The sequence below is a fragment of the Gracilinanus agilis genome, chromosome 4 (assembly GCF_016433145.1).
Source record: "Gracilinanus agilis isolate LMUSP501 chromosome 4, AgileGrace, whole genome shotgun sequence".
In the NCBI taxonomy this organism is placed as follows: domain Eukaryota; kingdom Metazoa; phylum Chordata; class Mammalia; order Didelphimorphia; family Didelphidae; genus Gracilinanus; species Gracilinanus agilis.
The window spans coordinates 2,399,411-2,412,027 of NC_058133.1; the positions used below are offsets into that span (position 1 = coordinate 2,399,411).

The following is a 12,617-nucleotide window of genomic DNA, read 5'->3' on the forward strand; positions in this document are numbered from 1 at the left end:
CCCCGGCCCAGGCCCTGCCCCTCCCCGGCCCGGCACAGTTCCCTTCCCACCCCCCGCCGGCAGAGGGGCGGAAATCAGACTGGGGGAGGCCGGCCCCCCCAACGCTTCCTCTGGGGCCCCAGGCTTCGCTTCTTTAATGCGAGCCCCCCCTTTGTCATCCTTTATCCTGAAGCGCAGTGTGGGGGGGCTGAGGGCCCCCCGTTCTACGAGGAGGGTGTGGAGGGACTAACGGGAATGGGGGATCCCCCATTCCTGAGGTGTCATTAAGTCCCCGAAGCCGGCGGGGCACCCGCTCTCTGGGCCCAACACCCCCTCCGGACACCGGGCCGTTTCAGAAGACACCGAGAGGCTGGGCCTGGGGAGGGGCGCCGCCGGGCCCCCGTCCGTACGCACCGTCCATGTAGCTGTGGAGGGCCGTGAGCATCGTCCCGTCCTGCGGCACGTACGCCGAGTACGCCATTTCTTCCAGCATGGGGGGGGACAGCCGCGAAGGCTGCACCGCCGTCACCGGAGCCGTGGAGGAGTGGTTGGGACTGACGTGCTTCTTGTGGCGCGCCCGGCAGTTCTGGAACCAGACCTGGGGAGGACAGACGGTCAGCGAGCCTGCATCGGCCGGGGGTGGCCAGAGGCCCGGAGCCTCCGCGCCGGGAAGGCTTTACGTCCAGGAGTCAGTCAGTCCGGACCAGCGCGCAGGCCCGGGGTGGGGGCGCAGCACTAACTGGGGGGAAATCGGGAACACTGCCTGTAGGAGGTGGCACGAGCTCAGAGGAGAGGGTTTCTTCTAAGGGGGCGGGGACGGCCGCAAAGGCTGGAGAGATGTAGGTCCGGAAGGGGCCAAAGGATGACCCTCTCTGTGGGCTGGGAGAGGGGCCAGGCGGCCAGCTGGACTCCAGCGGAGGGCAGATAAGCAGCCTGGCGGGCGGCTCCGGGGCTGCCAGACGTGCCCACGCTCCGGGCTAGAGCCGAGGCTCACCGAGGGCTTCTGGGCTGGGCTTTGGCCCGACCCTCCAGCCCCCGAGCCGGGCACAGCGAGCCCCGAGAGGGCCGGACGTGGCTGCGACCACAACATCTCTCTGCAACCGCGGCCGGCGGTCCTCGAGTCCCCTCGCTGTGACGCGGCCTTCACTCTAGCCGCCGCTGACCGCCCAGCGGCTCTCCAGCCACCTCCTCTCCCAGCCCGCCGGGCGTCCTCCAGGCCCTCCCGACCTCCATCTCGGAACCCCCCTGCCTTCAAGGCTGAGCGCGTACCACCTCCTACAGGAAGCACTCTAGGCTGATCTTGGGAGGAGGCCCGACTGCCTGGGGGGGAGGCGGCCCGGCCCCAGCCTGCCCGCACGAACGGCCCTCGCGGACTTTGGGTCTGCGCCTGGTGGCCCCCCACCGTCCCCCCGTGCAGCGCTTTAGTAAGCAGCAGCAGCGACGCCAAGTGGCACATCCCAGGCAATCCGGGGCTCCCTCAGGGCCCCCCAAACGCCCCTCCCCGCGTCCTGCCTGGGACATCGGCCCGGAGCGCCCCGTCCTGCCTGCTTGGGCCAAACCGGACAAGCGGAATCCGGAGCCCTTCTCGAACGCGGCGCCACCAGCCTCCGACTAAAGGAGGACGAGCTGGCGATGCCCGGGGCGGGATGGGGCGCGGCCCGAGCCAGGCACGAACTCCGGCCGGCTCAGGCTCCGCTCCGGGCTTGGCCGCCTCAGCGCCGTCGGGGAAGAGAAGCTTCCGGACTACAGTGAGGGGGGCCCGAGCCAGCCGGGGGGCTGCACGGAGGAGAGGCCTTGGAAGGGGCGAGGCCCCGCCTGCCCGCCGGAGAGCCACACGAGACGGAGCCCGAGGGAGCAGCAGAGAAGGGGGCCCAGCAAACCCGGGGCCCAGGACGAGGGTCCCCCCACACACAACGAGGGGGGCCCACAAATCTCCAGGTTCTCGGGGCTGTGCAGGGCCCACGTCTGGAGCTGGAGAACCCGGGAAGGGCGGCCCCTCTTGGGGCTCGGGGACGCGAAAGAAGCCAGATTCCAGCCCCTGCCCAACGGGGCCCAGAGCTCCGGGCAGGAGGAAGAGGGAGAGGCCAGGAGACCTCGGGGGCCTCCCTCGGCCTTCCTAGGGAACGAGCCTCCACTCGGACCCGTGAGGAGAAGCTGGCCCAGAAGGGTGGAGAAGAGAACGCCGAGAGCTCTGCCTGTCTGGCCGCCCCTTCCTTCTGGCTCCCTCCAGGCTACGCCGTGTCCGTGCGTCTGTCTGGGGGCCTCCCTATGTGTGGTGTGTCTTCACTCTGTCCGTCACCTCAGAGCATCGGCCCAGGCCGGCCCTATGACAGCAGCATCCTCCATCCTCACCTCCCTCTCTAAACTCCTTCTAGACTGAGCTCGAACCCAGGCCCACCCCCCGGGCAGGGCCCACCACAGTCACTTTGGGTTCTCTCTGCTTCCTGGGTCGGTTTGGCCCTGCTGGAGGGCCTCGCACTCGGCCTCCCCAGCCGGTCGTGTGCCCAGCACAGAGCAGGGGCCTCACATGCTGCTGATGTCACCAACCTCTGGGACTCCCCCTAAACACACACGCGGTCCACGGATGGCCCGGTGGTGGATGGCGGCGTCCAGGGGCCACGTGCCCAGAACCCCAAGAACCGACATCACACACACGTCTGCGAGGACGGAGCCTCGGGCTTCATGAGGAGGAGGCAGGCCGGTGACCGAGTCATCAGAGCCCAGCACAGGCCCCCGAGACCCCCCAGGACCCCAAGAGGGCCCCCCAGGGCTGCCCAGCCCGAGTCCAAGGAGGAGGAGACAAAACAGGCTCGCCATCCGCCCTCACGGCTCTGGGCTGCTCGGACAGACCTCAGACTGCCCGCGAGGCAGGACGACCTTCCCTTACGTGGTGACCGACTCGCCGGGAGAAACGGGCAGCTCTTCCCACGTGAAACCCGGCGAGCTCGTTCCCGGCACAGGAAGGGCTTCCACATCCGCCTTCAGGAGAGCCTGGAGGTCCAAAGACCCCAGGAAAGGTGGCTCCCCAGAAAGAAGAGGAAAAGCCCCGGCTCACCTCCTCAAAGGAATCTGTCACCCTCTGGCGAGGCAGGGAGGGACCTTGGGGTGAGGGACCCTGGAGGCAGCGAGAGCCCCGAGTTCCAATCCCACCTCCGACCTCTAGGAGCCAAATAGCCAGACGGAGGTCAGGGCCGCCCAGCGAGTCGGGATGGCGGATGGAGGGGATCCCACTGTCCGAGGTGCTGGGAAGGCGCGAAGGACAGAACAAAGTGACCTACGAGCTTCAAAGGGCTCCCGACACGTCCATGCACCAGCCGTCCCGTCGGCCAGCCGAGGTGTCCTCACGTGCCGGATTCCAGGAGGGGACTCGGGGGGCCGCCCACCCGCCCACCACGGACCTCCATCCTCTTCTTCCTCCAAACAGAGTGATTAGAAGTCTTGTGGGGGGCGGCAGCCTTCCTCCCCAAGCGGAGCCTGGAAAGCGTGCGAGCCGTGGGGGCTGGCATGAGTCTGCCATCTCTGGGCGCTCGGCACCCCTGGGGTAACGGGAGTCTGTAGCTCCCGTCTGCCGGGGCGCAGGCGCCTTCTTCACCCACGAAATGGCCACCCCAAAGCTTGCCAAGTGCCTGCCGGGCTTCCTGTTCTCCTCCTGAACCTCCTCGGCCAAAAGCATCCCTCAACGGAGGGCCGGGTGTGCGTCACCTGGCCCCCGGGTGCCCTTAGCTGTCCAAGTACTCTCAGACTGGATGGGGAATTTGAGGGGAAAGCCGGGATCTTGTCTCGCTCGGTTCTGTATTCGACGCAGAGTGTCCGACGCAGCAGAGGCTTATTATGTGTCCACTGAATGGAGAACCACCACCCAAGTCCTGGCCAGCTTTCTTTGAGAGCTCCTGCATCTGCCCCTCCACGTTTCTGCCACACTAATTCTGCCTCTACTGCCACCATCCTGCCTAGCACCACCAGTGTAACAGCACTGCTTGGGCCCCGTCCCCTCCCGTCTGTTGGCCTGTGGCAGGAGCCCTCGAGGTCCACCCCCATGGCTGCTCCCTCTGCCCGTCCCACTGTTCGCCGCGCCAGATCCAGGAATGCCCCTCCCCCTCCCCATTTTGATCCTTTTCCCTTCTCAAGACCCAAATGGAGAAGCAAGAACCAAGCTGAAGGAGGAGATGGGAGGAAGCGCCGGATTTTCTCTCACCAGTAGCAAGTTCCTTGAGGCGCCCTCCTTCCTCCCTCGTCTCTCTCCCCCTTCTCCCTTTCCCACGTGTTTCTGTCCCTCTCATCTCTCCGTCTCTCTCCTTCTCCCTTCCCTGTGTGTCTCTCGCCCTCCTCCTCTCCCTTTCCCACCTGTGTGTTTCTCTCTCTGTCTCTCCCCCCTCCCCGCCTGCCCCTCCATCTTGATCTCGTCTCCCCTGCCCAGGGCCTCGCCAAGGCCCAAAGAGAGCTCGGCTGGGAGGGCTGCGCCATAGTCACCTGGATCACTCGTCTGCTCAAGCCCGTCCTCTCTGCCAGTTTCTGGAGCGTCTGGGCATCGGGATTGTTGTCCTGAGCAAACTGGGCTTGCATAACCTGAGGAGGCAACAGAAGCCATCAGTGAGCCACTTTTTTCCCCTTAAAGCCCTTCCCTTCCATCTTGGGATCCAGGCAGAAGAGCAGGAAGGGCTGGGCAACAGAGGTTAAGAGACTTGTCCAGGGTCCTTCAGCGAGGACGTGAGTGCGGGACCGTCCGTTTCGAGGCTTGGCTCTCGAGCCTCCGAGCCCCCCCGAAAGACGAGGGTCCCGAAGAGCGGCTGGAGAGGATGCGAGCTGGGAGGCGGCTCCCCAACGGAGCGCTGGCTAAAAAGGAAGAGACTCTTCTACAGGCAGAAACTGTTGCCCAGCTCAACGCCCAGCTGAAAACGGGATCCGTTCTCTCCCGGACTGACCTACCGTGGGCGCCTCAGCAGCGACAAAGCTGGCCTACCCGTAGCGGAGGCCCCAAGGCCAGCGTGCCGGCTCACAGTAGGTGCTTCATCCATGCTTGACTCGCCCTTCTTGGAGGCAGGTAAGAAGTGGGGGGGGGGGGGGGAGTCCACTTCCAGGAGCCTCTGACCGTGTGAGTGAGGGGCCAAAGCCCTTCGCCCTGGTGACGCTCAACGCCTTCCGAGACCGTAAGCTGAAGCCGAGGGGCCCGGCAGCCACGGCCTCCCGGAGGCATCATGCAGGGGTCAAGAGGCTCCAAAGGAAGACCCTTCCTCTGGCACCCTGACCCCACGCACAGCTTGGTCCGAGGGCTGTTGGGCGGCTAGAGCCGGGCTGCAGCGGCTGCCCAACGCCACGGGGCCTCCTCTAGGAAGCCTGCCTTGGCCCCTCCAGGACTCGGGCCTAGCCATCATTTTCTGAAGCGGTAAAACGTGGGAGCCTGACCCTGCTGCCTTCCACCATCCTTTCCAGCTTAGCTGCTACCCTCTGCGCAGTCGGGATTCGCCCCCAGAGCCAGCCTCTCTTGGGGCATGGCCACCTTCTGACTGCCCTCCTGTCCACTGGAGGGAGCCCAGGGCCCCACACTCGGGGGCTTCGGAGACCAGGGGGCCAGCCTGGGGTTCCACACCAGAAAAGCCAGGCCAGGAGAGGCTCGTCCGTGCAGCTGCCGGGCCCCTGCATCCTGAGGCCCGTGGGGGCCTCTCCAGGCTGGGATCCCCCCTGGGTGGGGGAGCTCTAGGAGGCGGGCGCCGGCTCCCTTTTCGGTTTTTAGAAACGTCCAAGAATCATCATCTTAACAGCCAACGTTTCTACGTGGCAGCTCCGAGGGAGACGTGTTACGCCATTATCTTGTGGGATCCTCATCCCCGCCCCCCAATCGAGGCAGATGCTAAGGGGAGCCCCATTTAACAGGTGAGGCAACGGAGGCAGCCAGAGGGGAAGCGACTCCCTGAGGAAGGGTCCGAGGTAGATCTGTCCTGGGGTCCCTGACTCCCGAGCCCGCACTCTGGGCCCCGGGGCGCCCCGCCGGCCTAGCTAGTAAATGCTTCCTTCCTCCGCCTCCAACACCCCCCCCCCCCCGAGCCTCTGTTCATGGTCTTATACTTCAGGGTTTTTCTCCTCGGCCTTTCCCTAAGGCATGAGCTGAGGGCCCAGAGCCCAGACGGGGCTCTTCTTCCCGTGATCCTCCCGAGCGCCCAACGGCCTCCTTGCTGCCCAAAGCCTTTCCCTGTCGGAGTGTTGGCGAGATTTGGAGGGATGTAAAACTCGGGCCTGTTAGGGCAGCCGCCTCCCGGGTCCTCTCCCGGAGAAACGGGCAGACGGGCCGCTCGCCCCTCCCGAGGTCTGGCCGGCTCGGTCACACCCAGCCCTTCCCATTCGAGGGAGCAGCAAACCCCGAGCCCGGCCTCGACGAGCAAAGAAACGTCTACGGGATTGGCACCCACCTCCGGCTTCCCGTCTAGGCCCTGCAACTATTGCCGACCCCCAAAACAGACTGGCATCTCGCTCCTCCCTGAGAGGCCGGCCATGGCGCGTCCCAGGGAAACACGCCACGCTGCTGCCAACGGGCCAGGGTCTGCACACGCTACATTCCGTCCTCCCTGGCATCTGTGTGCGGCGATGCCAACATGGCACCCGGCCCAGGCATGGGGCAGCCTTGACGGGCCGATGTTTGGCCTCTGCTCTGAAGACCAAAGCAAAGTGCCTCTACGGGGAGGACGAGCAGCGGCCGGTTCTGTTTCAAGAACACACCTGGCCCTCTGGACCAGCCGAGAACCACCTCCCGGCCAGCAGAGCCTCCACACGCAGCCACCGACTTGGCTTTCTAAACTCACGCAAAGGTCGGCAAAGCAATGAGTTCCTGGTGCCCATCGCGCGGCTGCCCAAGGGGTGGCCCCGACAGGACCAAACCGCCCCCGGCCCGGCCCCCCTCACCTGGAGCTGATCGGCAGTAAAGCTGGTCCGAGCCCTTTTGGCCGGTTTGGGGTGATTGACGTCCTGGTCGGTGAGCAGCGCGCCTTCCACGCTGATCCCATTCCCTGAATTTCAAAAGAGAAATAGAACCGTCGGGCTGGGCTCCGGCTGCCACTGACGGATCCAGCGTGCGGCCACGAAACACTTCCGCAGACCGGGGGACCCAGGAAGGCCGAAACCTCCGCTCGCCTGGAGGCTCAGCCAGGGCAGAGACCCACGTCTCTGGGGCTGGGCAGGGGGCCCGAGGAGGCCCCCTACTCGGAGACCGGCCAGCCTGCTCCCCGTTAGTCCCGAAGCTGCAGACAGCAAAGCAGCAGACGTCCGGCCTCCTGTGCAATGCTGAGAAAGGGGGTGCCCGCGTCCGCTCCCTCCTCCTCCCCGCTCACCCCCCCCCCCAGTGGTTCCCCCTCACAGATTGCACGGCCAAGTCCTGCTTTGGGATCTCCTAGCACGGGGGGGGGGGGGGGTTGGCTTTGCTCCACTCTTTACTTCTGGTGATGACGAGTCAATCCCACAAAACAGAAAACTCCCCGTAGTGGCCGATCGCTTGGCTCTCGCACCCTCTGGGAGGCCTGCTCGGCCTCAGAGCTTGAGAGGGGCTCCAGGCTGACCCATTCCTCCAGCCCCGCGGGGCCTTTAGGATGGGGGGTGCTTCCTTTCGAGAGCTCTGGTGCGGCCCCCCCCCCCACTAATGGCCGGACTGGAGGCCGAATCGGCCCTGCCTCTGGGAGCCGCTGCACTGGTTAGGGGCCGCCTGACCTCTCTCGGGCGTCAGGAATGCAAACAGCACCCTCGCAGTGAAGCTTCTGGCCCCAGATCAGGGATCTCACGGGGGAGGCGGGGTCTGGGGGGGTCTCTGACCCCAGAAAGGGCCAGAGACACGGCAAGCTGCTCTGCACATACTAAACCTCTAGTCTGCTAGTTAAAAGCCACGTGTGTCTGGTGAGAGGTCCGCGCCTCGCCTGGGGAAAAGGACCCTGAATCACATCCGGGCCATCACCTAAGCAGCCCGGCGGGAGGTGGAGGGAGAACCTGCCGGCTTCCCCCAAAGCATTTCCCCACCCCGCGCCAGGCCGAGCCGGTCCGAGGGCGCACGCACCGTTCTCCACTTCTCTCTTCAAGTTGTCCATCATGCAGTCGTAGTGCACCCGGCAGAGGACTTTCTCTTCCACCAAAGCAAACTCCTCGCCGGTGGACAGCTGCCGTTTGCAGGAGAAGCAGGCGAAGCAGGCCAGGTGGTAGACGTTGCCTTTGGCCCTCCGGACCCAGTCCGTCGAGTGGATGTGCCTGCCGCAGCGGGAGCAGCGGGTCCCGTATCTTCTACGGAAAAGAAGGGGGGCGGGAGAGGGTGGGGGAAGAGGCCGGTGGGGGACGCCCGGGGCGGCCACGTTCGTGCGGAGCCCCCCGGGGGCCCTTGTTCACTCCCTCCTCCTGGCCAACATTCCGAAGCCACGAGGACTTTGCTCCAAACTCTGCTCCTGCCACAAGAAGGGGGCCGTTTGGAGAGCGCCCAGGCCGGCCCCTCGCTAACCACAGAGCCCCCCAATCTGCAGAATGGCAAGCACGAACGCCCCTCGGACACCTCCTCTGGACTACTGGGGTTGGGGCAGAGGAAACAGCTGAGGCTCGGGCCTCGCCGCTGGCGAGCCTGCTTTTACAGCTGATAAATTCCAAATATCCCAAAGCCATCCTCACTAGAAGCGATTGGAAAAAGATGTGTCTGCGTCATACACGCTGTAAACAGAGCAACATCCGCAGGCAGACGGAGAGAGAAGGGAGACTGCTCTGTGCCTCAGTGAGGTGGGATGGACCCCCCCAGATCAGCACTAACTGTCCTCTCGGCCCGAGACGCTGGGCTGTCATCCAGGGAAAATGGCCGCTGGATGCCTTCACGGAAGGGATTAACTGTGGGCTCGATGGGGGCACAGGATGCCCCCCAAACGGCCCCAACCCAGTCTCCTCCTCCTGTCAGGTTTCCTGCCTGAAGGCCATTTGTCCGAGTGAGCAGCAGGAAAACCAGACACGCCGCGGAGGCGGGGGCTCGTGGCCTCCGAGGAGCCAGCCTGGGCCCGGCAGGGCTCTGCTTTAAAGGACTCTGGAGGGGCCTTTCGCTTTGCCAAGTTGTCCTGGACGCGGCTGGCTGAAGAGCCGTTTGGGGCCTCAGTAAGAGGCTGCCACAAGCAGCGGCCCCTTCAGAAAGGCAAATCCAGCCAGGCTCCGGTCCCCAGAGAAGATGGCGAGCTCGCCAAGGAGGAGGCCCAACCGTGGGAAGGAGCCCAGCGCGCTCAGGCTCTTGAGGGCGCTCTTCAAACTAAGCCTCCTGACTTCTCCTCATCACGAGGGCTTCCTGGGCCCCCCTTACCTCCCCCAGGACACGCTCGGGAAAAGCCACTGTTTTCCACATGGAGGGACAAGAAGCCAAACAACTTTTTTTCCTTCAGTTTTGAAAATCATGTTGAAAAGGGATTTCCTGCCTCAATGGCCTGAATTGCCACCAGCAGCAGCGGAGGAGGTGGCGGCCTCCAAAGCCCCCAGAGACCCCCACACCAGGCTGTCTCTGCTGGCTACCCTCCACTGTGCCCTGGAGGAAGAGCTCAGGCCCAGCCCATGGGAAGACCACGTAGCACATCCCGGGCAGATGGGGACAACCCTGAAGCTTCTCAGCAATACCTGTGGGTAACCCGGGTACAGAAGGCCATGCCAGCTGCCCTCTGGCTATTGGGGCATCATGGATATGGCCTGCCAAGGGCCAGCTTCCCGGGGCAGTGGAGGGAAAGCCTCGGGACCCTCTGCTCCACCTTAGAGGAGGTCTGACACGGCCTTTCGGCTGTGGATCATCCTGGTGGCCATCGGGCAAGGCCGCCGCCTCCACCGCTGCGGCCCTGAGTCGGGGCAGGGCCATCTTCCCAAAGCCTCGGCCCCCCGCTGCCTGGGGGGGCTCCCCACGCCCCCCTCCCTTCAAAGCGGGCTCCCAGAGAGCCGACGTGGCGGAGCCGAGCGCGGCCTCTACCTGAAGTAATCCAGTTTGCAGAAGATGTCCTTGTCTTTGATGTAGCAGCTGGTGTGCCTGCCCAAGGAGGTCCTGCAGACGCTGCAGGAGAGGCACCGCACGTGCCAGCACAGGTCGTTCACCTGCAAAGAGAGCGAGCGGGAGAAGAGAGCGAGCTCTTCCCAGGGGGGGCCGCAGCCCGCCCGAGGGCCGCTGATGAGCGCGGAAAGTGCCCGCATGGGCAGCACCAACTCTCACGCCGCCCAGCCTCCGAGGCAGGGCGGCCACTTTCAGGCGCTTTGCTCCGCTGCCTCTAGCAGAAATGTCTCAGGCTCACGGTGTCTGCCCGGTGCATCTGGATCGACTCCCTACACCCCCCCCCCCCCCATCTCCCAGAACCATTTGTGTTCCCTCACTCGGGGCCCCTCAAACACCGCAGGCCGTCCTGACTGCCTTTCCCCAAGTCAGACTTCTCGAGTCCCCTTTTAAACCGGAGCCTCGAGAGACCCCCAGAGCGAGGGGCCTGGAGGGGGGGGCAGGGCGGGCGCCAACAGCCAAACCCGCTCCACTTTCTGCCCAACAGGAGCCGCCCCGCTAGCTGGGAGCAGACCCAGAGGCTGGCCTGCCGCAGGCACTCGGCGGGCAGGAGGTAACGGGCTGTGCTGCCTGCTCTCACGAAGACACTGGCAAGTCCTGAGGCCGCAGGAGCAAAGCTTCGAGCCAGGCCTCTTCTTCCCATTCAGGAACCCAAACAACCGGGACCCTCCCCGGCCAGGCGGGGGGCCCAGACCGAAATCCCCGAAGCCCTTCCATTGAGCCGAAAGAGGCCGAGCAAAGGGGGGGAGGGGGGACACCAGAGATCTGCTCCTGGAGGCGCCGACAAAAATGTGTGCGAGAGAGAGCGCGAGTGAGTGAGAGAGAGAGAGAAGAGAAGAGAAGAGAAGAGAAGAGAAGAGAAGAGAAGAGAAGAGAAGAGAGAGAAAGTAAGCAAGAATGAAAAGTGAAAGAAGAGAAGGGGAGAGAGCAGGAGAAGGAGAGACAGCAAGAAAGAAGAGAGTGTGAGCGCAAGAGAGAAAAGAGAAGAGGCGGAGAGAGCAAGCAAAAACGAAAAGAGAAAGAGGGAGGGAGGAAAGAGAATGCAAGAGAGGAGCGAAGAAGGAGGAGGAGAAAGCAGGCAAGAACGAAAAGAGAGGAGGGGGGAGAGCCCCAGAGATGGGGAGAGCGAAAGAAAACAAGAAGCAAGAAGAGAGACAGAGAGGGAGGGGGAAGGAAGCAAAAGGAAAAGCAAGCAAGCCGGAAAGAAAAGCGAGAGAAAAAAGGGAAAGAGAAACCCGGGCAGCAGCCTGTGCGGGGCGTCCCCACAGAAGGGAGGAGGCATCAGCGGCTTAGGGCCGTGGGCCCAATGGAGGCCGTCAGTGGCCCGGTAGCCGCCCCGGCCGGGCTGGCTTCTCAAGCCCACTTTGTTCGAAGGAGGCCCTCGGGCGAAGGGGCCGGACTAGCCCTCCGCTGCTAAGGAGGGCCCCTCGGAGCTCCTCGGTGGGGTTTGGGGCCTCCGGGGGCCCGCAGGAAGCTACAGTCCAGCAAGCCTCAGACCCCCGGCTTCCTCCACAAGGAAACCCTCAGCCTCTGCGGCCGCAGCTCCGGGTCACCTCAGCCGAGGGCCGGCCCGGGCGGAGGGTCTCCCGCCAGGGAAAAGGCATTTCCTTGAATGGGGGGGGGTCATGCTCACATGGGGGAGCCCCCAAAGAGGAGGGGGAGGGGCCGGGCAGCCCCTTTTGCTTTCTCAGGCCGCTAAAGGAGCTCGCTGGGGCTCCCCGGAAGGGCCTCCACGGCCCTGCTTTGCAGGAGCCGGGCCTCCGCCTGTGTGCCGGGCCATGAAACTCCCTGAACTGAACCTGAGCTGTCCCCGCACGCCGCGGGCCCTCCCCCACCAACATCCTGGGGCTGCGGGGCACCCCCGGCGGCGGCTCCTAAGCCCCGGAGCGGGTCGGGCCTGCCCAGCCGGCGGGCCCCTTGGCCTCCCGAAGCGGTCCCGACAGATTGGAGGCGGCCACTCCCGGCTCGGGCCAAGCAGAAGGAGGGAAGGGCCGCCGGGGCCGCCCCGCCGGCCTTACCTTGAGCAGGTACTTGTCCACGATCTCCAGGCCGCAGCTGCTGCATACGCACTTGGCCGGGGGGCAACCGGACGCCGAGGCCATGGACCGAGGCGACGAGGACGGCGACAGCGGGGCGGAGGACGGGCACGAGTCTTCGTCGCCCGCGCCCTCGGGGCTCACCTGCCGGGAAGCGGAGCGCTCAGCTGCTGGGGCGGGCGCCCCCCCCCAGTCCACAGCAGGGCTCCCACTCACCAGGCCCCCTTCCCCGGCGCTTTTCCGTGTCCTCCCGGCCGCCAGGGCTGCGGGCCGCCCGCACTCCTCAGACATGAGCCTGGGGAACTAGAGGGAGGTGGCAGGTGAGGCCCGGGCCCACCCCGCCCGCCCAACAGACAGACAGACGACAAAGCGCTCTTTTGCGGGCACCAAGGGATGGGAGGGGGGGTGACGTTCCTCTAATCCCAGCAAGCCCAGGAGGACGCCCCGCGTGCGGGGCCTCCTCCCGTAGAGCCCCCAAAGCGTGGAGGCTAATTGCGCCCGGCTGGCCGCTACTGCTGCCCCAGCCCGGCGCCAATTGGGCCGGAAAGCCTTCAGGTGGGCCCCGGGCCGCCCCCGCCACTAAT

General features: G+C 65.1%; 1 protein-coding gene across 1 annotated transcript in view; it reads right to left on the reverse strand.

Annotated features, from left to right (window-relative positions):
• The window catches only part of LHX8 (LIM homeobox 8), a 22,450-nt gene extending 10,114 nt beyond the window's left edge, over window positions 1-12,336 (reverse strand). The window contains exons 1-8 of the mRNA XM_044673529.1: window positions 12,250-12,336; window positions 12,016-12,177; window positions 9,923-10,044; window positions 8,012-8,232; window positions 6,874-6,977; window positions 4,450-4,545; window positions 394-577; window positions 104-203 (exon numbers count right to left, since the gene is read on the reverse strand). Coding sequence (XP_044529464.1) covers window positions 104-203; window positions 394-577; window positions 4,450-4,545; window positions 6,874-6,977; window positions 8,012-8,232; window positions 9,923-10,044; window positions 12,016-12,177; window positions 12,250-12,324 — 1,064 coding nt within the window. The 5' untranslated portion in view covers window positions 12,325-12,336. The remainder of the gene's footprint in view (window positions 1-103; window positions 204-393; window positions 578-4,449; window positions 4,546-6,873; window positions 6,978-8,011; window positions 8,233-9,922; window positions 10,045-12,015; window positions 12,178-12,249) is intronic.
• Window positions 12,337-12,617: the final 281 nt, after the last annotated feature.